The sequence below is a fragment of the Dermacentor variabilis genome, chromosome 3 (genome assembly GCF_050947875.1).
Source record: "Dermacentor variabilis isolate Ectoservices chromosome 3, ASM5094787v1, whole genome shotgun sequence".
Classification (NCBI taxonomy): domain Eukaryota; kingdom Metazoa; phylum Arthropoda; class Arachnida; order Ixodida; family Ixodidae; genus Dermacentor; species Dermacentor variabilis.
Genome location: NC_134570.1, coordinates 20,668,894 through 20,685,331, shown reverse-complemented (window position 1 = coordinate 20,685,331; position 16,438 = coordinate 20,668,894). Strand labels below are relative to the sequence as shown.

Genomic DNA, 16,438 nt, shown 5'->3' with positions numbered 1-16,438 from the left:
CCTTGCGCTTAGCAATGGAATGCTACAGCCAACAAGCCACAGGTGCACGTACGAGCCTGTGACGCTGCACATAAGAAAGCAATGCAAAGAGTTCAGGGCTACCGGTTAATTATGCGAGATGATTGCGTAACCTGGCGAGAATTGTCCCGCACATCTCTCGCATATCGAGAGAGTGACACGAACGGTGACCACGAACACGAAGAACAACACAGCACTCGTTTTATTGTGCAGTGTACAAAACGCGTGCCGTCGCTCGCTCGGTTGAACATCCCACGTATAGGTGAGTGATTGCGCTCCTTTTTTTTACTCACTTTTTTCGGGCACACAAATAGGAGGAAGGGAGCCAAACAAGCTCAGCGCGGCCAGAAGCAGATTAACGCGGTGCAAGCGACTGACGACAGCTTTCGAGCGTTCGTTGCGCGCAGAGACATATTTGGAAGACGCTTTCAGAAAGGGAGCCAGCTGAAGCAGGTATATGCGCAAAAGAACGCACAAAAGAATGCACAAAGAGGCAACAATTTTCAAGCTCTCGAGGCACGCAAGAAGTGCTTAGAACTGCTTTTTCGGCACACTCGGCGCAGCCTCTGATCTCGTTTTGGTTTCGCCCCAGTTGCGGCGTTTCGTTCTGTTATGATCTTTGCTCTCTCTTCGCTCATTCAATTTTCTTGTTCGTCGGCGGCGCGTGGAGAGAAGGGAATCAGTCGCTCGGGAGATCGCGTCCTCGCGCCGGATTTCGCAGTTGAATCGCGTTATTCCTCCCCTTACATCGCTCCCCGAGGTCGCGGCACTTGAGAGTGAGACAAGCGCTGTGTGGCGTCGTCGTCTTGTGCTCGGCTTTCAATCGCGTCCGCGACCCCGCGGGGCGCGGTCGATAACCGGCTTCGTCGCCAGGCGCACGCGCCTCGGAAACCTGTTGTGCACCGGGCACGGGTAAAAAGAAGAAAAGGATTCCGAGCACGTTCTTCAATTTAGAAACGGAAAATAAAAGAGTGCCAAAGAAAAAAGAAATCCGGCGAGGCCGTGATGTGTGCACTTTAGTAGATCTACGACGTTACTGCGAGGCGTTTCCGTGCTTACGGTCCGACTTATTTGCCCCGCTTTTCTTACAACCTTCCGCGCTCCCGCTTGAACGCGGACGCGGCGGCGAGCTCGGGTCGCGAACACAAAAACGCAGACCGTGTGCGCGGGTAGGGGAAGCATTCAACGTGAAGAACCTAGAACAGCCGTTCGATAGCGGCCGTTTTCAATGGCCTTCGCTTATCTTCTGTCTTCCCTTACATTTTGGGTCTCTGAAGAAGCGCTCGACCTAGCTGGAGCGCATACAGCAGAAGACAAGACGAGAAGCACGAAAGAAAGTGGAGGGCGGTGTGCGAGGAGGGGGTACTGTTGTGAGGAACGCGAAGAAACGAGCGCTGACATGCGACCGGACAGAAACTACTCGTGCCTTGTCAAAACATCGTGTTGCGCCTTCGGACGCGACGTCGTTTCCAGCAGTTCTCGAGTCTCTCCAGTGGGAAACACACCTTTGGTGCGAGCTTATAAAAGCAGTCTATTCGGAAATCGCTTCTAGCGCTTGAGATGACATGCCCGTCCGAAGGCTGTGCGCTACATTACTTCTTCCAGAATTTTTCTAGTGTTGTCGTTTTATTTTATTCGAGTGTAACACCGAACTTTTGAGGTAGGCAGCATAAAATGCCATGTTCAGTGTTCTCGGGGATGACAGGCGGTGAAGTAGTCAAACTTTGCGAAACTTGAACTTGTCTAACCAAAATACAGAGCGCCCCTGATTAGGGCAATGAGTGCTGGCAAAATAGTTATTTTTCGTATAATTATAGGAACTGCGTGCATGTGACATTTACACAGCAGAAGAGGGAATTAAAAATGAACAGTGATTAATTATTGTTTTTCACGAACCTGTGCGTATTAAAATCAGCTTGCGGTCTTCTTCACAGCTTATATACAGAAAGTTGAATTCACTACGTCGTCTTAGTCAGTCCGTTCCATCATCAAAATTAGACTAAGCGTTTGCAGCGAGCTTCTTCGAAACGATTCCGCCGAGTTAGGAATGATATCAAACGAAGTGACATTTATGACATCGTATCGTAGAAGTAGCGCCGAAGCGCCGCGGTCCACTGGTTGTCGTAACACTGTGCACAGCTGTGTGTGACAGGAGAATAAAAGTCAATCGACTTGATTTCACTATCACGTTCTGCAGAACTTTGGAAACAAGATTATTGCTCCCTATTTGTCGCAGACACCACAGGGAACTCAGAAGCGCGTCAATCGTGGATGCAACAAGAGCCCTCTCCGACGTCAGTGTGAGGTCGGCCCTGAGCGGCCGCTCGCATTCATCGGAAAAAGATGTCTCGTCAGTCAGCACAAAACGTCGCACTGAACAAAAGGCTGCATGAAATGCGAAGCACAACCTAATTTTTCGGCGACGCAGGTGTGAACGGTGCTTTCTTTAACACGATCATTGTAGGCGCAACAACACGCAGTGAAGACGGGGCGAGCACGAATAGCTTCAGTGCTCGAGAACACAAACTGACACTGAACAGTGAGTGCGGCATTGTATGGAGAACACAGCGGGGCAGTTCCTCGGCGTCGCGTAGTGGAACAGCACATTCGTTGACGCGACGCTCGCAGCCACAATGCAGACCGGTTTGCTGACGGCGCGGTGAAAACGAGGCGAGCACGCCCTGCGAAGCGTCCGCGCGGCTCGAAGGCCGGCCAGGCCACGGTCAGAGGCGAGTGACGGCGGCGAAGGCGAGCAGCAGGACAGCGGCGGGCACGACCACTCAACTGGCAGCGTGCGACGACGTGGAGTTTGCGAAGAGCAGCGGGTACAGCAGCTGGTGTCCCATGTCCCAAGTGTAGATGGCGCCGTCGCTCGGGTTGTAGCTCACCATGGAGGTGTTGCGGAACGGGTTGCTGAAGTTGAGCGCCAACTCGAGCGCCTCTTCCTCGTAGAGATCGAAGGCGAACGCGATGCGCGTGGTCGCTTCGCTGACGCTGTTCACCGCGTACAGGACGCCGCACACGATGAACATCTCGCCCACGGTGCGGTGGTCGAGCGTGAGGTTCCAGACGCGCTCGGCCTGCATGGCGCGCTCGTGGAACTTGACGACGAGCGTGTTGTTGGTGCTGCTGCTGGCGTAGACGACCCAGAGGCCGTTTTCGTCGGCCAGGATATCCATGGCGTTGTGCTGCGTCGCGTACAGCAGCCGACTGCTGGAGAAGTCACGCGAGAGGGACAGCGCCGCGGTCGACTTGTTGCCCAGGTCGAAGCGCACGATACTGTCGGTGTTCTCGTGGTGGTAGAAGAGCGAGTTGTTGTACACCACTTGCGCGTTGCCGCGAAATGCGTACGGCAGCGAGTAGCGGCGCGTGAAGTGGCCGTCCACGTACTCCAGCAGCGTGGTGCGGTCGCCGTCTAGCGTCACCCAGAACTTGCTGGCGTCGAAGGCGCGCTTGAACGAGTCGCGCATCCAGGCGCCCCACGAGGCGTTGTTGTGTCGGAACAGCACGGGCTTGCCCACCTTGACCAAGTAGCGGCGCTTCGCGCGGCACTCTACGCTCGTCATAACACCACCGGTAAAGAGAGAGAGAGAGAAAAAAAAAAGGTGTCACATTTCAGAAGAGCAAATAGGTGTCGGAAGAACAGAGCTCCCAGCGTTCCCTGTAGAATAGAAGCTGCGTGATACGAGTAGGAATTCATTTACTTGCGCTTGCAGATTCTTTCTGGAGAATAACTTTTCTGCTTCACGTAAACTATTTCGCCCCGCCCTTTACTTTTTTTTACCGTTGCCAGTAATCGTTTCTCCTGCGGTTCCCAACAAGAAACACATTAACACCATTTTAGTTTCAGCAGTAACAAACAAAATTATGCACTACATATATAGCGTAAAAATACACATAATAGGCATACATGAAAACAAGACAATTTTTATTGTCAGAACATCCAGTGAAAGAAGCATGCTGCGTATTGCTTATTTCTAACAGGAATGGCCCGTAGTCCTAGGTAAAAAGGAAGATGAATTTGAAATAGAGCGGGTAATTGCGTAGCATGTAAATGTTCATGAGGCATATAATTTTGATTCGACGTTAACAAGAAAACAACAAATGTACTTGTTCACCTGTATCACGCGGCTTCAGCGGGAGCCAGTGGGACCTATTGTAGACTGTTTCTATGCTTTCAACATTGAAGAGACCAGGTTTTCCTGCTGTAAAATGTGAACATGCAGCATCATAAAAAAGTTAGCATAGTCAAAGAAGAGAATATGAGAAAAAAGGACACGCCATATTTTAATGTACCAGTTCACATAAATTTCACAGTGCTCGCTTCAGATATAGACATGTCTGGCTTCGATTACAGTAGCTAAACATGCAGAACTCGATGCAACAATGAACTGTGCCTCAATGTTCTTCGAAAGCGTTACTGAAAGCGACAGCGCAACATTAAACCACCTAAATCGCGACAACAAAGACGCTGGCGTAGCGTCACCTCCTCCCAACGCTTTTGACGATCGTATGCGGTGACAGCCGTCACATCCGCTGCTCGGTCTTGTCGGCATGTTTCCACTGTTGAGCGCCCGACTCCGTTAATGGATATGGCGGCGCGTCCCTTCGCAGCCGCAACAAGACAATGAATTGTTGCGTCGCATATTTATCCTCTCTACTTTGCATTCTTGCATTGCTGAGCGCTGGGACGCACCTGCGAAATTCTGCAGCGTTTACGTCGCTGATTGCTAGCACATACGTTAACACACGATGAATATGGCACTTACTTCGGGACCTTATTCGCCTAATGTACGCCTGTCATTCTTAAGATGTAACTTGGCACGAGCTACAATTTATCTATTCCTCTCCCTTTTCACTCTACATACAAAGCGCATGTGTACTCGCTTCTGTTGTCGCTCTGTATAGTCACTTGTCTCGGATGCCTTTGCGTGCGCGACGCTATGTGACGCACCTTTCCTGCTTGGGGAGCACTCGTGCGTCGACGGGCAGTCCGGGCACACGGGGCACTCGGCCTCGACGACACGGGGGGGTGGAGCTAGAAAACGCAGTGCGAAACTCGTCAGTCATGACGAACCTTCTGGCAGACTTCGAGCGTGTATGTGAAGGAAAACAAGAGGTGAAAGGCAGTGAGGCTAACCAGACCAAGTGTTCGGTTGGCTACTCTGCGTATGTGTGTGGAGGAGAAAAGGGAGTGAAGGAGGGGAGCATGTGTGCGTGCAAACGCGCGCGCGTTAATATGTGGAGATTTATTAGCGGTGAAGGGCTGGCGATGAACACTTTCAGCCTTATTTTTCTTAGCGTAGGGGAACTAGTGCATTAACTATAGGATTTCGTTTCAATGGAGAAATACGATTTTAATGTTACTGCGTGGGTAAATATGAAATGACTGCGTCAAGTGTTCAAAGGGCAGCGAGTAAAAAAATACACGCACACATGCACAAACGCATACACAAAGAGGGAAAAATATTCCGCAGATCCCACGCACTGTGGGAATCGATGTAAGCGAAGCTTTCCGTAATGAATGCTTTGGTTGAATATAATTAGTGGTGACGTTGACGGCTGAAGCTTCATTTCTTCAACGTTTAGTCTAACACGTGAGTGGTGAGATTATGTTAAACTTTACCTTGCGTGCATCAATGCTGTTTGTTTGCGTAGTACACAGCGCACACAGGAAGAGGTATTTTATTGAGGCGTTGTTGTGCGCCATATTTCGTCACCTCCGGAGGGTTGAGCACAGTTATTGCCTCACACGGCACATCGCATGGTGGCAGAAGTATTAAACTTGAATTGGATTATGGGGCTGTACGTGCCAAAACCACAATCGGATAATGAGGCACGCCGTAGTGGCGGACTCAGGATTAATTTTGACACCGTGATGTTCTTTAACGTGTCCCAAAACCTAAGTGCGCGCGCGTTTTCTATTTTTCTCCCGTCGAAATGTGGCTGCCGCGGTTGGGATCAAATCCACAGCCTCTAGCAATGCCGTAGTAGTAAAGCTGCTGCGGCGGGCACAGAAATGTTGAGTTGACGGTCGACCGCTTCCGTAGCGTCGCCTGGACCCTGCGGTGCGCTTTAAGTAACGCGGCTCTACTTCTGCACGCCCGGCGTAGTTTGTCCGCTTGGCATATTTGCATGGTGTTTATTTTTCAGAAATAGCAGCAACAAACTCTACCGTGCCTTGAACTTAAGCTTATCCAGTTTCCCCGCAACCGCCATCGTATAGTAGTAGGGTTCCCTTGCCTTCTCACGTCCCCTCCCTTACCCCTCTCTTGTATTGTTATTGCCGCCTCTCCTCTCTCCTTCCTACAGTTCTATCTATGTCGCTTCTGGACTCGCACGTTAACTTAATGTTAACTAAGACCAGCATGAGACGACGACGGAGTACAGACGAATAGTAGCAATGTTCACTCACGTTATAGCTAACTTCCAGAGGATGTGTACGTGGGATGAAATGACGAGGGATATTTTCTAAACGAAGCAAATGTATACAACATTTATTATGTATCCTGTATCTTGATTAGTTCGTTTTGTTGCGCTTTTTCTTTATCTTCAGATTGGATGAAGGCTCGTTTGGATGCTGCAGCTACTTCGTGGAGCCAGCACACAGGCCCATGTGTGCTGTTGTACGTGACGTAATTGAACAGTTTCACGTTTGGTAGACCTTGTACGTAGCCGTAGTCAATGACGCTGTCTCCTCTCGATCCGAACCATTTTTAGCCGTGATCAACTGTACTCCGGTGGCGGCTGCGTATGGCGAGACCGCGCGGGCCCTATCTTGAAAGCAATCTGCGATGGGTACACAGTTCTCAGAGTGCTGATAGCTTTCTGTGCGCTGTGTTCTTGCCACTTAGTTCACATGGAAGCGAGAGGCAGCACAAAGGCCAATTCGTTAGCTGCTGCGAGCCCTATCTTGAAAGCGATCGTCTTACGTGACGGACGGACGAATGGGTGGACGGGCGTACGGACGGACGGACGGACGGCTTTTCACTTTGGGTAGGCATAGAAATGCTTACGTATTTAAAAGCTTTCTTTCAGAATGTAAGGGGCGCGCCTGTGAAATTCCTGACCCCGGGCGCGTGCATGCGTACGCTACGAGGCTCCCTCCTCGCTTTTCCCACAGCTGGCTTCTTTACAAGGAGAGCCTCTGTGTGGGGAAGCCAGCTTTCGTAAGCGTAGTCGTAGGTGAACCCATCAGATAGATACATTGTAAATTTTACACTGAATTCCTAGACCAGAGATAAATCGTGTGCACATCAGGCCATATAGCACTGGGGAGAACCACAGTTTCGAAACCGAAGTTTGTTGTGCACGCCTTATGCTCACCATGTCCGTAGAGAGTATAACTAGTTTCCTCAGTCGCTGGCGGCATCTTAGATGGGTCTAATTCTGAAACAAACAAACACACACATACACAAACATTTTTACTTAGTTTTCCGTCCACCAACTGCTTCATCAATCTAACAAATATGTCTGCAATGGTGTAGCGTGAGTGCATTGTTAGAACTGTCAACAATCTGCGTGTTTAAAAGCATAGCCGTATTTTTTTTTATATTGAGACAATCTTATACCTAGACACAGTCACTTAACCTTCTCACAGGACGCTCTGGCGTAAATGACAGACATGTCAACACGATGGTTCTTCCTTCGTCTGGTTTACTGGCCGTATGGCACAGTGCATCGAGCTGTGCCGTTCGTAAGCTTCTGCGTGTGACAGCGTTTGTACGTGGCACAGTGCAGAACCCACAGTGCAGAACAAGTGCCGCCATGTTGATATCCGAATTGATGTTGCTCAGGCTCTTCTTAATGATGGGCTTTGAGTTACCAATTCAGCGAGCCCACAAAACACGGAGAGGCGTGTAGAGTGTACGCTCGCAAATGAAAGACAGGAGTACAATATTCGACGCTATAGCAGTTCTTCAGCACCAAGTGGTCAGCCCAGATCAAGTGACAAGAAAGAGCAAGACACAAGAACAGCGCAGTGCTCTGCACGTGAGCGTTGTGTGATTTTTCTCGTTCCTTTTCTGCATCTTGTCTTCTGCTCTTTCTTTTCAAGCCACGTGAGAGAAACTCCTCGAGTGGATGCTTCATTCAACACCCCGGCGATAGTTGTTGTACTGTTTTGTTTGCGTTACCCCTCTTTCCATTCTGCTTAACTCGGATAATGTTCGCATTCTCATGGATTTTGTAAGCTAGCGTTCACCTTTAAAGGTTGCAGACGGTTACCACTCACTGAGTGAAAGATGCGGCGCAACGCCAAGCGGCGTTCATCGCGCCCGAGTTTCTGTAGGATTACGGCACACTCACGGAATACGGTGAGAACGCCGGCAGCATGACCCCGGGCATTGCGGCTGTCGCACTTGTACATGCCGAAGTCCTGCGGCAACACGGGGTCGATGCGGAGCTGCATGCGGCTGGCGTAGGGGCCGGCCTCTTCCTCGCGCAGCGCGTGCCGCGCACCGGGCTGCACGGCTGCGCCCTGATCGCCGAACAGCCACGCGTTCAAGGCTCGCGGAAACGCCTCGACCAGGCACTCAAGCACTGCGCTCGAGCCGTTGCTCGCGCCCACGGCCCAATTGTGGATCTTGATCAGCGGCGGGACTGCGAGAGCAAAGCGTTTCGGCAGCGCAGAGCGTTTCGCGTGAGCATCATGCCCAACAGTGTTCTAGTACTTTAGCTCTCACCATGCTTTTGCCGCGTGTGTTATAGATCAGCAATGGAACCTAAACCTCACACAAAGACATGTTCTAGTTTGCTAGCTCCACGGTTAGCTCTATTGATTCAAGCAGAACTCTAGCACACGTGTTGCATATTCGCTCACGAACACATGAGATCCTACAAATGGCTTACGAAGGAAATGCGTCTTTCTGAGAGAAATTAGAAGCACCTTCCACAATATTAATATACATGTGCAAACAAAAGCAACTTAGGATACTGACGGAAAGTATCCCCCCGGTATTCAGTCCTGCCTGCACCACTGCATCACGTGTGAAAGCATACGCTGCGCACCTTGCGACCCATGTATGGCGTAATACAAAAGTTGCTGATAACTGGTCCCACATAAACGGTCCATCCACATTTCAGACATGGGTGGTATCGCGTTGTTCTGAAGTATGCAAGAACTTGACGTCTCGCCTAGAGGTTTGTTTTGTTTGTTTGTCTATTGTTATTATTTGTATGTTAACCCCCGAAGGGTCATTACAGGAATGGAGATACAGTCAATATTTACTATACAATGAATAATCGTTGATAATTGAGACTAATTAAACCCGTTTTTTTATTTAACTGTGTTTAGTCTGTTTGCACAAGAATGCGCTGGGTAGTCCAGCTTAACGCGTTATCCGTGCGAGTCTCAGATTATGAAGTCACAAGGCACTAGCTCGAGTATGTTAATGAGGCACGTGTGCAACGAAAACAGCTATTTTCTCTTAAGCGTCACCAACATCCAGTCATGCTTTGGATGCAAAGAGAGAAGGAGTGCTTACATGTGACCTCCAGGATGACCTTCTTCATGGCGGGTGGTGGGACGCCATTGGAGGCGATGCACACGTAGGAGCCCATGTGGTCCCGTGTCGCCCGGCTCACATTAAAGGTGTCGCCCTCCAATGAAGTGACTGCGTGTCGATATCGGCATGCAGTCCCTTGTGATGCTCAGTTCTGAGCGCATTTTTTTTCAGCATTCGTCACGAAAAGTTCCTCTTTTGTTTCCAGTGCCACTAAACGCTCACACTGTATTTCAGAAAAGGGGTGACGGCAAGTTTTAAGATAACCGAAAGAAAGTTGACAAATTCATGCGGTCCTGAGTATAAAACGGTAGAAGCAAAGCTCGGGTTCTACGCACCCTTATTGCCGATGCAGTGATTGTTGCGTATGCTAAAATCTCCTTAGCTTGGCACAAGAGCCAGTTACGTTCCGTATTTTTTCAATCTGTTCAATAAGAAATGACCCCCTGTTCTTTTTTGTTTTGTTTTTTACAGGTTTACCGGCCGCATAAGCACGCAATGGAAAGTTTCCGTTTGAAAGGACGCAAATCTTCCTTCACACTAGATGATCAAAAGATGCTGCTCCCATATATATATATCCCGGGTGCACCAGGATTTGCCAATATCCTGAGCGCAAGTCCACTGAAGAAAAATAAGAGGCCGAATGAAGGCATTCAATTGCGTCATCAATCCGGGGCAGCGGGTAGACATCCTTCTTAGTCACGGCGTTTAATCTTCGATAATCGACGCAAAATCTCCAGTTACTGTCTTTCTTTCTGACGAGTATGACCGGAGCTGCCCAAGGACTCGAGGACTCTTGTATTATCCCATTTTTCATCATGTCACTCACTTGTTCCCCGATTATCTTGCGATCGTTAGGCGACACCCGATCGGGCGCGCAGATCCCGTATCGATAGTATGGCGCGTTAGTGAATCGGGAATCGAGAACGCTTTGTCCGGCTGCGCAAAGTCAAACACTGACAGATGCTTAGAAAGCGTATCCAACAAGGTATGGCGCTCCCTTGTGCTGAGTGACTTGTTTATCATAGACAGAAGCTTTTTGTCTGAGACGTGGTGAAGGTCAGCAGGTTCACACGGCGGGTCTGTTAGTACGGCTACGGACGAAGACGTGTATTCTGTAAAGTAGGCGAGTTTCAAGCCGTCTGGAAGCAGGACGGGTTCTGCCGGGCAGTTAGCCGTCCACAAGGCAGCACGCCCGTTGCCGATGGATACCACACAATGAGGCACAAAAAAGTTCTTCTTCACACAATTTAGATGCATTGGCTCTACGGACGCATTCAAACTGTCTGGAACTTCACCGCGACATACAACTGGAACGCACACAGAGGTGGACGCAGGCACAACAGTATCTGCAGACACACAAAGTTCACCTTGACTGCAAGTCTCCTCTAAGAGCCCGGACGAAACATGGCCTTCGACGCAAACTTCCCCCGTGCGACAATCAACGGTCGCAGCACATTGCCGCAAAAAGTCGATGTCCAAAATCACTTCGTGCGTCGATCGGGGAATAACTACAAACTCCGTGGCGAAAACTCCACCGGCCAAGGATACTTCAGCAGTGCACACACAAACAGGGCGCAACGATTCGCCGCTCACTCCACAAAACGTTGCAGCCTGGTCCCACGGAAATACAACTTTGCGCCCCAACCGACCTTTAAAACCGAGACTCATTACGGATACAGTTGCTCCGGTATCCACTAAAGCCATTGTAGAAACACCATCAACAAGTACATGCACTTTGTTCTTAATCATAGCAACTGCAGGGGGCATTTCTGTCGATAGCACGTGTCGAGCGACCTCACCCCCATCGGCCGCGCTAGCTAGTTTTCCGGTTGTGAAGGCGAGGCCGAGCGGCGCACTGGCGATGGAGATTGACGTAAACGTGGTGCACAAGAAGTTGGCGGTGGCGTCAAACTCCTGTCAGATGCCGGCGAGCGGCTCCGGAAGCTTCTCTGCCAGTAATCGTTGCCAGGAGGGATGCCAGCTGACCAGGAGGTGGTGTATGGCTGTTGAGTCGTCCTCGTAGGAGGTGTGGTCCTTGTTGAAGACCCCGATCGACGATACCACTTTGTTGGGCGACGATTGCAAAATCTCGCTATGTGGCCCGCGACACCGCATTGGAAACACACCGGCAGATGCCGCAAATTTCGATGTTCTTTCATGTAGTCACGCATGTTGCTGTCGACTGCATAGCCAGCAGGTGGGTTCCATCCATCATGGTTAGGCATCGGCCGCCGGGAGGCGTGCGTGCGGCGAGCTAGGGCGTTGGTCGTAGTCATGATCTCGATAGCTTATGGTGCCTCTCGTGTGTGGGGTAGACCTATACTTGACGATCGCTGAATGAACCGTGGGTTAACATGCGGTCGAAACGGCCATGTTTCTCATCTCGTGTGGTAAGTACGCACCAGCGATGCCGGGTGAGCAACGGTACATCCCTTCCCGATGGAGCAACTCTTCGCGAACAATCTGCCGTATTGTTGATGGAAGGTCAACACACGAACTCGGGTCTACACTTGCCACCGTTGTGACATTAGCCAGGCGACCAAACTTTGGTATTATCCGTCGCTTCTTCAGCGTCTCAAAGGTCCTGCAGTGGCGAATGACGTCAGACACGGAATCCAAGCTTTCCTTGCCGATCAAAAAATTATAGACGTCTTCGGCTATTCCTTTCAACAAATGTCTAACTTTGTCATCTTCAGACATTTGAGAGTTGAGAATTTTACACAGTTTCAGAACTTCTTCGATATAAGTCGTACAGGTCTCGCCGGAAATCTGAGCTCTTTGCGAAAGTGTCTGTTCAGCGCGTTTCTTTTTTGCGCTAGAGTCTCCAAAACACGCTCCGAGCTCCTCTACGAAAAGCTCCCATGAAGTGAGCGTGTTTTCGTGATTCTCATACCAGACGAGCGCTGTGTCGGTAAGGGAAAACACAACATTGGACAACTGTGCGGTCGAGTTCCAACCGTTAGATCGGCTCACCCTTCGGTAGTTCGTGAGCCACTCGTCGATATCTTCTCCGGCTTTTCCTCCGAAATTGAGTGGCACCCGGTAGTATTGCCACGGAACGCCAGGCGCTGGCCTTGAAGCCGCGTCAGAACCTTCGGGAATCTGGCAGGCGTATTCAGGCATGTCAGGTGAGGGTGGCGGAAGTCCTGCAAATCGACGGCTTCGGCGCAGTTGTAGCAGCGTAGGCTCCGTGGTTACGAGGTGTACCCCGCACCTCCACCAATTTGTTACAAGCACGGGGAAAAGGGGTTTATTTAGACGTGCGAGAGCAGGAACGGCAGGCTACGAACAACACGAATGGCCGCTGCACAGTCTTCGTTCTCCTCTTCTCTTTTCTTGATCCCCGCGTCCCTTTTACGCGCTTGGACGTAACAATATATATATATATATATATATATATTTCAGAGGAGTTTGTGCGCGGCTCTGTCGCACCTCCAAGATCTCTCTAGAATGTGCTTCTGGAAAGGGGCGTGTGTGAAGTATGCGCTAAAAAGACACTCGCGTTTTTCAGCAGCCTACACATCAATGACACTAAATACCGATGCACCCTCAACGTCTCGACTTATCTTTTCTGCAAGGTCCATTCCCGTATGCAGTTTATGGTTTGTCTCACACGCATACTGTGAATAATGTTCAATCTACCTTTGAACCATTACGTGAAGATTCGATCGCACTAGAATTGAATAGCCCTTCATGCTTAGCAGCGCAATGCCATAGCCTATAAGCCTAGGCGGCGGGTGGAGAAAGGTGCTATCCAGCACACACGCCTACTGACCAGATAGTAAAGTTTAACAGGCACAGAACAGAAGCATCTGCAGAAGCCCTCCGCCTGTGATGTCAAATTGTGTAAAACGTCACGTGTAAATATCTGTTCGTCTGTGGGTGCCTACATTTATTATTTGTGTGTGTTTGTGTATGTGCATGTGCGCGTTTTAGCGTTCCTTTGTTAATGAAGCTATGTGGCGTCCTCGCTGACACAGCCTTCATCATTTAGCATCATGTACATTAGGCCGCGTTCGTTTCTCCTGACCACAGTACTGCATCTGAAAAACTGTAGCGCGTTTCTCTTGCATGACCTGGTTACTCTTTCGCTGTTACTTTTATTCTTTGTACCCATCTTTTTTTCCTACCATACCAGTCATTTATTTCAATAGTTTAATGAAGTAGATATGAATTCGTCTAATTTTGCAACTTCACACTGCTACCCATTCTAGAGAGACTTATCGTATGAAACAGACAACGTGTCTGTTGCTCCCAGAAGGCAGAAGCTATGCCGTTCGTTCGTTGCTATGGACAAACATTCTTGCTGACGTGTGTGAAAGCAGAAAGAAAGAAAGCTGCGGCGTAATAAATGATAGATACACAGTGACGCGCCTATCATTTATCATGATAAATGGTGTGCCCGAAATATTGAGCATTATGCAAATCATGCGATACGAAAATTTTGCGTGTTGTGAGCATAAACAAATGCGCCAACCGAGCTCCCGCTGTGGCCCTTACTTCTTGCTCTACCGCTTTCTGAATGTGTAAACTTCTATACAATAAACTGCATTGAAATTCAACTCATGGATACGCCACTCCAATATACGCCATATAACGTACACATACCGAAAGAAAGGAGGCCTACGTTTGCGAGTGCTAGTAATGTTTCCGCTCTGCAACTTTGTTCCGGTACGAAGGAATTTCACACAACAAAGAATACATATTTTGCTCGCGGGAAAACATACTTCAATCAATATTTATTTAACCATTTCCTCTGACAGCATCGGATGTTTTTCTTTCTTCCTTTCTTTCTTTCTTTCTTTCTTTCTTTCTTTCTTTCTTTCTTTCTTTCTTTCTTTGGGGTCCAAAGCTCCACAGGATGTGCTAGACAGCCTGTCGTCTTTTGGTAACATGAGGGCTACCTAGACATGAAGCTTTACTTGTTGTAATGTGGATCGTCTGCAGACAACTCAAGATTCTATTTCTTTGCTAGTAACCAGGTACCGGACGTCTGCCAAGTGTCATGGTCATTTAAATTCAAAGTAGGGCCGCTCTTCTCCCTGACTCGTTGTCGCTCTTGTCATTTGAATACTGACTGAACAGGATTTTTTCAGGGCGGTGCGAAAGTGTCCGTTTCGTCGTAGCGAGATTGTTTAGAAAAAAAAAAGAAAAGAAAGAAGTATGCGAGAATTGGCCAAAACCCAACGTGTGACATAAAAGTGCGGGAGCCGCGAAACGAAGCATCGATCCATTAAGTCAAGTTTACCGTCTTTTACCTTTCGTTGCAACCGATGTATAAGGCGAGCTTCTATAAAACGAACCTGTTCGTGCTTTGGGTCGCCGCGATCCATCACCCTGAGTACAATGAGACAGAGCGCGCGCAACAATACAGATCTCAAGAGCATGGCCCAGACTTGCTCGACTGCGTACCTTTGCTTTTATTCGGTTCTTTTTGTTCACACGAGAACGATTGATTCTTCGTCAGACCGGCGCCAGCACTGAGTTTTTCTTTTTCAGTAGGCGGCTATCGGAAGCGCATTCGGCAACGTTGAGTCGCGCTGATGTCGGCAGCGCGCACACTGATTTCCAGAAAGATTACAGCCCAGAAGCCTTTGTATATTTTAGGAATGGGTGGCGGAGGAGTAGTGAAAGGGGGGGGGGGGGTATCTTGCGGTTCTCGCATTTATCCCAAGTCGTTCGTGCTAAGCGAACTAAACCTCGTCACCTAGCATTTACCCCAGAGAGGCGCAATAGTTCCTAACGTGACAGTAACTGGAAGGAGACCATCGAGGCACCTGAGCATAATATTGCGAAACACAGCACAGATTATCACAAATAAGCTAACTGCAACTTAATGCTTGTGGCAAAGGACTCATGAAGTTTGGCATATATTTAAATGTTGAAGCAATTTATTTTGTGGTTTTTTCTAAATTGTGGTTTTATATTTTCTTTTATGTATCTGTAAAGGTAATAGTTCACCATGGCATGTTGGCCTAAGAATTGTGCATTGTGGAAATAACCTAATTTTTTTTAGATATCAATCAATATATCTCAAACCGATGTTCATCATTGTATAAATTATGTGTGAACGATGTATTCAAGATGTCTGCTGTCAAATATAATAGGGGCCGGGGCCTATGTGAAGCCGTCGGAACCGCCGTTTTTTGTCGTGTTTGTTGTTTAATTAAATGATGAGCACGTAGGAAAATATAGGCCAACGAAGGGCCGGCTATCCCAATAACCAAAAATACACTCCAGTGACTAAGGAATGCATGAAGAAAACAACAACAAAACAAAGGGAGAAAAAAGGGGGAAAGTCGCAAAGGAATAATAGATTTGTACAATATAGAGGAGGGATCGAGCTATAGAATATAGAGCGCTGTGCATCGGCGACATGCGAGCGTCTATAGTCGCAGTGAATGTTACCGAAATAGTCTTAATCTGCACAGTCATGGTACAAAAATCAAATCAAGGTGAAGAAGAACGCACCATAAAAAAATATAGTGCAACTTCATATAAGCGTGCACGAAGTATTGAGCACATTCACAATGTATCGTGTTTCAAAGAGAATGCATAAAGTCTCCATCCATCAGAAGTCACGAGGAGCTTTGTTATTCTGTCTTTGAAATTTGTCTGGACCCGACCAGAGACCCTTTCTTCACACGTAGATAAAGAACGCCTGTCCAACCGGTTCGAGCGGTTGCCCTGGGTGTCTCGCTGTCACTCGCAGTGCGGACGTTCGATAAGCGGATGTTTCAGTGACCCACCCGGGATGTTACAGAGGGTACAAACAGCGGACAACCTCTTCCTGAGCCTATCTGTGAAGTAAGTTGTGTAGGCCACTCCCAGGCGTAGTCGATGTATGAGCGTATCAAAGGTGCGAGCAATACGTTCGTTTGTTGCGAAACGCAAGAACAGGTTATTCTTGAATA

General features: G+C 48.7%; 1 protein-coding gene across 1 annotated transcript in view; it reads right to left on the bottom strand.

The window, feature by feature from the left end:
- Window positions 1-215: 215 nt before the first annotated feature.
- LOC142575246 (uncharacterized) overlaps window positions 216-16,438 on the bottom strand; it is a 208,438-nt gene continuing 192,215 nt past the window's right edge. Inside the window, exons 9-14 of the mRNA XM_075684432.1 lie at window positions 9,504-9,632; window positions 8,326-8,619; window positions 7,345-7,407; window positions 4,973-5,056; window positions 4,137-4,223; window positions 216-3,571 (exon numbers count right to left, since the gene is read on the bottom strand). Coding sequence (XP_075540547.1) covers window positions 2,799-3,571; window positions 4,137-4,223; window positions 4,973-5,056; window positions 7,345-7,407; window positions 8,326-8,619; window positions 9,504-9,632 — 1,430 coding nt within the window. The 3' untranslated portion in view covers window positions 216-2,798. The remainder of the gene's footprint in view (window positions 3,572-4,136; window positions 4,224-4,972; window positions 5,057-7,344; window positions 7,408-8,325; window positions 8,620-9,503; window positions 9,633-16,438) is intronic.